The following is a 7,590-nucleotide window of genomic DNA, read 5'->3' as shown; positions in this document are numbered from 1 at the left end:
CATACTGGCAACTGCTGATCCCGGGGATGTGACAGCATTAGAAGCATGGCAGAACAGATGGTGGAAACTGAACCATGCACAGTTTTTCTTTAATAAAACTTGCCAGAGTTGTTTCTTAAAAAAAAAAAAATCCTGAAAAGATGGGAAATGGAGAAATTCCCATCTGAGGTTCCTGTGTATTGGAAAACCTCTGTCACCCTAGTCTGGGCCTGGGCCTCCAGGATGCGTGGCAGGGAAGGAGGTCTATCCATAGTAGTTACAAGTGTCTGAGCATTGAGGTGGTTAACCAAATGGACTACGCTAGCCTCAGACTCACAACTCTGGACCCTGAGATAGACATGAGACCCACAGCCCCAGGAGGGGAGAGCCTGACTGGGAACAGGGAAGCTGGCTCCCAGAGTCCTGGCAGGCTGGTTGGCTCACCCTGGCTTTCTGCTGAGAACTGAAGGGTTGAAGTAAGAGAACTTGATCTCACCATTGTGGAGGCTGAGGTCAAAGATGCCTGCAAGAGCGGTCCCATCTGAGGGCTAGCAGGATGACCCTGTTGCAACCTCTCCTGTGGCTTCAGCGGTGGTGTGGCCCTTATGGGTATTCTGGTGCTGGTACCAGCACCACCCTCTCTCTTCCTTCATCTTCATATGCCCTCTTCACTCAGTGTGATTCTTTGTCCAAATGTTCCCTTTCCAACAAGATGTAGAATTGTGTGTGTGATGACCTATGTCCAGCTAATGCCACATTTTGAGGCCATGGAAATAAGAACTTTTAGCAAGGGAGATGGAGCAAGGCAGGGGGAACCAAGTCAACCTGTAACACTAGCACTGAAGTTTCACTAACTAAAACTTAAGTTTCACTCTCAAGAGTAAAGCTGTCTGGATGGCTGTTTCTAAAATTTATTCTATTTATTTGAGAGGGAGAGTTACAAAAAGAGACAAAGAGGGAGACAGAGACAGTGAGAGAGAGAGAGAGAGACTTTCCATCTGCTGGTTCATTCTCCAAATACCTGTAATCATCAGGCTAAAGCCAGGAGCCAGGAGCTTCTTCTAGGTCTCTCATGTGGGTGCAGGGACCCAAACACTTGGACCATCCTTGGCTGCTTTCCCAGGAACCTTAGCAGGAAACTGGATTGAAGTGGAGCAGCCAGGACTCAAACCAGTGCCCATGTGAGATGCCGACATTATATGGTATGGCTTTACCCATCATGCCTCAGTGCTGGCCCCTGGATGGCTGTCAAGACAGACTGAATACTGTTGCAATTATTACCTGTCTCCACTGTCAGGGGCTTCACACAATAGAAATGATTCCCTACCCAAGTCCCCAGAGGCGGACACATTCCAGAATTGCTGTCCACCAGACTGTTTCCACCCACCGCTCCCCCAGGGAGGGGCAGGGGCAGGTCAGGGCTGCATCTGGTCTTTCTGATTTCAGCCTGGAATTGACACTCAGCCCTGATCTGACATGAACCAGCCTGAGTAGCCAGAGGCAATCTTTGCAAAAGGGCACCGGAAAAGTTCCAGAACACTGCATCCTCCACTCAGGGACTGATGTAAGGCTGCTTCAAGGGAGTGTCCACAGGAGATTGCAGGAGTGAAATCCCCAGCACACGCTGCAAAGCATGACAGAAGTAACCTTCCTGGAGTGATGGACTGTGGAGTCGTCGAGTCCCTGAAGGCCACAGAAAGAAGCAGCAGAACTGAGGGGAGCATGGATGAGCACAACTCCAAGGCACCTAGCAGTGAGCTAAGGTGGCAGCAGCATTTTGCGGGGACCTTCCAGGACCACTGCTGGCATTTCCAGGCTCAGAAACTTCCATGGGAAGGAGAAGGAGGAAAGAGAGAGGGTGCAGGCACGGTGTCTAGGCAGGGCAGGGGCAGGGGTGGTGTACCCCATTCAACCCTTGCCCTGCTGGACTGGGCAATCACCAAGGGCAGGACTAGGGTGTGGTCCTCCTCGCCTCCCAAGGGTCCTGCCAGTATCCTGGCTCTTAGTAGAGGCTCAGGATGTATTTCCTGTGAATGAGTGATTGATGGAATCAATGAAGAGCAGAAATAGCCACTTTTTCTTGTTCCCAAATGGCACATGAAACAATGCTCGCATGGGTCCACAGGCTGCCACCACAGGTGGACCTTGTCCTACTGGAGAGTGGCTGCAGGCAGGGACTGACCAGTGGTCACCCTCAGAGCTGGTCGTGGAAATTTACTGAGTCAGGAGCTAAGCCTTTCAGCTTCAAGATGAGCTGAAATTTATTCTGGCGACAGCTCATGACAGGTGAGGTCTGCATCTGCAGCTCTGAGTGGCCAGCTGATGAGGGAAAGTCAAGGGGATTACTTAGAGATACGGGCGAGCCAATCATTGAGTCCACCGGCGGACAACACCCACCTCCATCCACTGCCTCACTGACACCAAACATCCTAGACAGAGCAGCTATTTAAAGGGAGCTGGAGTCCAGAAAAAAACAAAGTTACATGGAAATAGCAAGTCCGGTGTCCTCCATGAGGTAAATACCCAGAAATGCAAGCCTGGTCAAGATTATAAGAATCCTTAACCTTTGGCTGGCTTTGAGGATGTTTGGTCACCTGTGTGTGTGCATGGGTGGGTGTGTGTGGCTTGTAGACATGCTTATGCACAGGCAAGTCTGAGCATAGTTTGGTATGTACAGGAGGGAGTGTGTGTGGAAGTATGGATTGAATATGTGAGCGCAGTACAGGAGAGTACATTTCCACTAGTTCAAGCCTGTGTGTGTGCCAGCCTGCATGTACACATTTAAGTGTTTGTGCATGAGGTGGAAGGGTCTGGCTGCTATAGGGTGCCACTTTATTTCTGAAGTAAGATGGAGTATTCTGGAACACAGGGAATGCAGGAAATGTGCCGAGTTTTCACTCCATTGTGCAGACACACCAACTGCACCTGATGGGAGACACGACCCTTGACCAGAGCAAACCTGGGTTCCAATCTCAATCATCAGCCTATCCTATAGAGTCTCGAGGGGTCTGAGGGCCTCATATGCCTGACACTGATCCCCAAAGATGGGAAGGGTCAGGAGGTGGCTTGTGTGTGCAGTGTTGGGGTTCTGTAGGGACATAGACGGTCACCTTAGATATAGCCTTGCGTGTGGAGCATGTGTGAACTCCGGGGTTACTGGGTTGGGCAGAGCACAAGGGGCCAGGGCTGAAGCTGGACCCACCTAGGAGAGGGGTCTAGAGTAAGCCACCTACACTTGTGTCTCACAGAGCTCTCAGCATGAAGTCTTTGCTGCTGGTGGCAATCATCATGGCCTTTGGTGAGTGTTGAACCTGACCTCAGCCCACAGGACAGCCCAGGGAAGAAAATACCCATGACTCCAGTGTCCCCATCCATTGTAGCTGTCCTCACTCAGCAAGAGGGGGAGAGAGAAGACATCTGGGAGTGGAGGTGGAGGGGTAGAGAGCAGCAAAGAAGGACAGAGGGCTCTGTGCCTCATGCCCAGGTCATTTCGCCATTTCTTTCCAGGCTTGCAGGAAGTCCATGGGAATCTTCTGAATTTCCGGAAAATGATCAAGTTTACAACAGGAAAAGAACCTGCAACCACTTATGGCTTCTATGGCTGCTTCTGTGGCCTGGGCGGCACAGGGACTCCCCTGGACGCGACCGATCGGTGAGGCCAGCCCATTCCCTCCCTTCCCTCTGCCGTCTTGTGGCTCCAGCAGAGCTGGTGCCATGTCAGCTCGTGAGCTCCAGGAGGCACCTGCTGGAAAAGCAGCCAGTGTGTCTGAACATCACTGAATGTCTTCCTGGGTGGATGAGTAGGGGTGTGACGCCACAGGGCACCAGGCCCCCTATGGCTGCAGGAATGTACCCAACAGGCTGTGCTCCTCCTCAGGTGCTGTGCCACCCATGACTGCTGCTATACCCGTCTGGAGAATCTTGGCTGTGGCACCAAACTTCTGAACTACCATTACAGCCTGAGCGACAACACCATCACCTGTGGTGAGTAAGAGCCCTACCACTCCAGCCAGCTCCACTCCCTGGTCCACTGAGTGACCGCTGTGCCAGGTTCCACAGAAAGACATACAAAGGGGCATTGCCCCAGCCTCCAGAACCTCACAGCTGACTAGCGTGTACTGAGAATGGGGACAGAATGTGCTAAAGACTGAAAGCAAGGAATCCAAGGAGGGACTCATTCTGGAGCCAGATGCTCAAGATCGGCAAGTGTGCAGAGAGGAAGGGAGAGTATAGAAGGACCAGAGGGACTGGAAGCCAGCCTGTGTTGCCCGGGGACACTGAAGAGGAGGGCAGTGGTGAACATTGACTCTGGACACATGGGAAGGGCCCACAGCCACCTGGGCCCTGCAGGCCGGGGTGTCAGGCGGCGTCCCAGAGCAATAAGGAGCAAGGAAGCAAAGGAGCCATGGGGCCACTGGCCCGCTCGACCCTCCCTGAGGACACAGTGCCTGGACACACACCAGAAGGGCAGTAGTGAGGAGACCAGGTCAGGATGCACACAGATGCTGACAGCAGCTGGGCACACAGGTGCAGGCAGGGAAGGAAGGGGTGGAGAGTGACCTGCAGGTGTGACCAGCCCAGTGTGGTGATGGCCTGGAGAGTGGGTGAGGGAGGGAGCCCCTGGGTGTGTGACTGTGTGGGGGACACCATGGAGATGGGAGTCACAGGAGGAGGTGAAGGCAGAGTGTGAGGGTGTATTTCTACCAGGGCTGGGTCCAGGGTCCTGCAGGAAGACCAGAGCAATGTCCAGCGGGCAGCTGGGCGTGGGAACTGGCAGCTCAAGCGGAGCTCTGTGGCCTGGGGCATGCAGTTAGCAGCGGGGAGCCTAGAAGGGCTCTGTTGCCATAGATTTTGTTTCAAGACCCAGAAAGGAGACAGAGGTGGGATGGGCTGACAGGAATGAGCGGAACTGAGAGAGATGGTGCAGAGGTCAAAAAGGAGGGGTGATTAACACCAGCCATGGAGGAGAGGAGTCCACCACGGCAGGACCAGTGGGGCTTCCCCGGACTGAGAGCAGGAATGCTGCTGGGAAGCAGAGGGAGCCGTCATCATGCGTTGTGCAGACTGAGGCAGCATGCTGGGCAGTGGACAGAGAGGAAACATGAGACAGGAGGTATAGGGCTTGAGTGAAAGATGGACCCTGTGGGGGAGGAGAGAGGTGGGTGGCAGAAGGAAGGGCTGCTTAGGGTCCCACACAGCATGGACTGCTGCCCTGAGTCCCTTAAGACCAGACACCGTCTCTCCATCATGACTCTCCTTGGGGACAGGTGTCTTAAGCAGGTGTCAGGCCCCAAGCAGCCAGGTGCTACTGATAGTAGCTGGCACACAGAGGCAGCTGACTGTCGTGTAAGGATTCTGGAGGAGGGCTGTGCCAGGTCTGGGCAGCTTCTCAGCCCCTCTCTTGCCCCCATCCTAGCACTCAGCCTGTCCTAGCTCAGCTGTGCATGAAACGGTGTCCTGGCAGGGGCTACAGCTCCAAGGACGGTGGCCTCACACCACCTGATGCACTTTCCCTCTGTGCATCTCTTGTTGAGCAGGCAGGAAATGAAAGCTTCACCAAAGTCTTCCCCAGAATTCCCTTAGTGGCTCATGGGTAGGCACAGGTTGAACAGCTACTGAGAGACCAACCCTAGCCGAAGAAAAGAGGTTTAACGTCCAACCCAACCAAAAACAGTTTATCCAAGTCCACGGGGTGGGACCTTACTCCTCTTACAAGTCTGTTAATGGGAAGCAAGGGTAGCTTTCAGGAAGACCTGTGACAGGGTCCTGGTGTTTGAATGGGATGCATGTCTCCTGTCTGTCACTGCCTGTGAACAAGAATTGTGCTTCCGCTGCAGTCAGAATATCTGGTGACCAGGTGTCTGTCTGGCCCTGGGCTTCCTGTTCCACCCCATAAGAAGCCACAGGCCACTGCGAACCCCTGTCCCTCGATCCTTCTCTCGTCATTGCAGAGGACGAGGACTACTGTAGAAAAGAGCTGTGTCAGTGCGACAGGACCGCCGCCTACTGCTTTGCCGCCAATCAGGACACCTACAACAAGGAGTATGAGTACTACTCCAACAGCCGCTGCTCCCAAACCAAGCAAACCTGCTGAGGCCAACCCCCCTGGTGCTACATTTCCTTTTCCAATACCCAGTCCCTGCCCTCACCTGGTCCTGAAGAAAACACTCCTCTCCTACTCTAGAGGCAGGTGGGAGTCCTCTGCACCCACCTGGGATGAGAATCCCACCCCCAGGGTGAGTCTAACCAGGTCCCTTCCCCTGCTGCCTTGGGCAGCCCTAGACTTCCCCACTTCCAACGTTCATCTCCAAGTTCAGCTCCTTGCTTAGCAGGGGCAGCTCTACTCTGGAAATCTCTTCTGAATAAAGCAATTCACCAGCAAACTTTGTGTGTGTGGGTGTGGGCTGGGAGTACAGGTGCTCTCTGCTCCTTGGACTGCTGCTGAGAGGGGAGGACCAAGTGGTAGAAGGAGCCAGTACGGCAGTGAAAAAGACAGGCTGGGAGTTAGGAGTCTAACTCTGCCACCCTATGACCTGATGCTCTCTGTAAATGGACATGACCTTGGTGCCTCCTGCACAAGCTTGCGAATGAGGAGGAGTAAAGATTGGGAAGCACTGGGTCTGGCTCATCTGCTCTGCCTGTAACAGTCAGGGAGTGAAATGCTGGCACCCCCCCCCCCCTTCCTTAGGCCCTGGCACCTCCTGTTGGTTGGCTGGGCTGTGTGGAAGTTGTCAAAATCAAAATGGAGTCACTTTCATCAAGACCCTACCACAACCACACGCAAAGCAGTACAGCTCCATGGCAACGTGGATATTGAAGGTCTTCCGCTTTGGCCTTGCCTGGCTGAGTTGCTTAGGTGAGAACCAAATCGGCCTTTTGAAGCTACTTTCATGCCTTGATCAAAATCTTGAGCCATAATAAAAGGTACATTCATCAGGCATCACACTTATGCTGCATGAGCCACCAAAACACCATGAAACATTATAAATAGCCTTTTAAACCAATTTTTAAAATATGTTCCCACCTGCACTTATTAGTTTAGCAAACCCAACCAGGTTTCAAAAGAAAGAAAATTTTGTTATTAAATACACAATTTCTTGGAGGGTTGTGTCTCCTGTCAGTGCTGGTAGAAACATAAACCCCTAAGAATTATCCCTAAATTCATCTGAGATTAAAAAACAAGACAGAAAAAAAAAATGGGAATGGGGAAGTGACAAAGGCTTTAACACCAAGCTACCTTGCAAATAACCTTTCCTGATCACTTGGCCCACAGCCTACACAAACCTACCTGTCGAAGTAGGTGAGACTCTTAGTATAGCCATAAAATTAGGCAATCTGGGCCCAATACAGTAGCCTAGCGGCTGAAGTCCTTGCCTTGCACGTGCCGGGATCCCATATGGACACCAGTTTTATACCCGGCAGCCCTGCTTCCCATCCAGCTCCCAATTTGTGGCCCGAGAAAGCAGCTGAGGTTGGCCCAAGGCCTTGGAACCCTGTACCCACGTGGGAGACCCAGAAGAAGCTCCTGGCTTCAGATCAGCTCAGCTCCAGCCGTTGTGACCACTTGGGGAGTGAATCATAGGATGGAAGATCTTCCTCTCTGTCTCTCTT

The 7,590-nt window shown here is 52.7% G+C and overlaps 1 protein-coding gene across 1 annotated transcript; it reads left to right on the top strand.

Moving 5' to 3' along the window:
- The first annotated feature begins 3,237 nt into the window (after positions 1-3,237).
- LOC101523952 (phospholipase A2, membrane associated-like) lies at positions 3,238-6,073 on the top strand. The gene is made up of 4 exons (XM_004592412.2): positions 3,238-3,277; positions 3,487-3,631; positions 3,857-3,963; positions 5,931-6,073. The coding sequence occupies exons 1-4, from the start codon at positions 3,238-3,240 to the stop codon at positions 6,071-6,073; spliced, it is 435 nt and encodes a 144-aa protein (XP_004592469.2).
- The last annotated feature ends 1,517 nt before the right edge of the window (positions 6,074-7,590 follow it).

This window comes from Ochotona princeps, chromosome 2 (genome assembly GCF_030435755.1).
Source record: "Ochotona princeps isolate mOchPri1 chromosome 2, mOchPri1.hap1, whole genome shotgun sequence".
Taxonomy (NCBI): domain Eukaryota; kingdom Metazoa; phylum Chordata; class Mammalia; order Lagomorpha; family Ochotonidae; genus Ochotona; species Ochotona princeps.
Note: the sequence above shows the minus strand (reverse complement) of the source record. Positions and strands in the feature narration are given on the sequence as shown.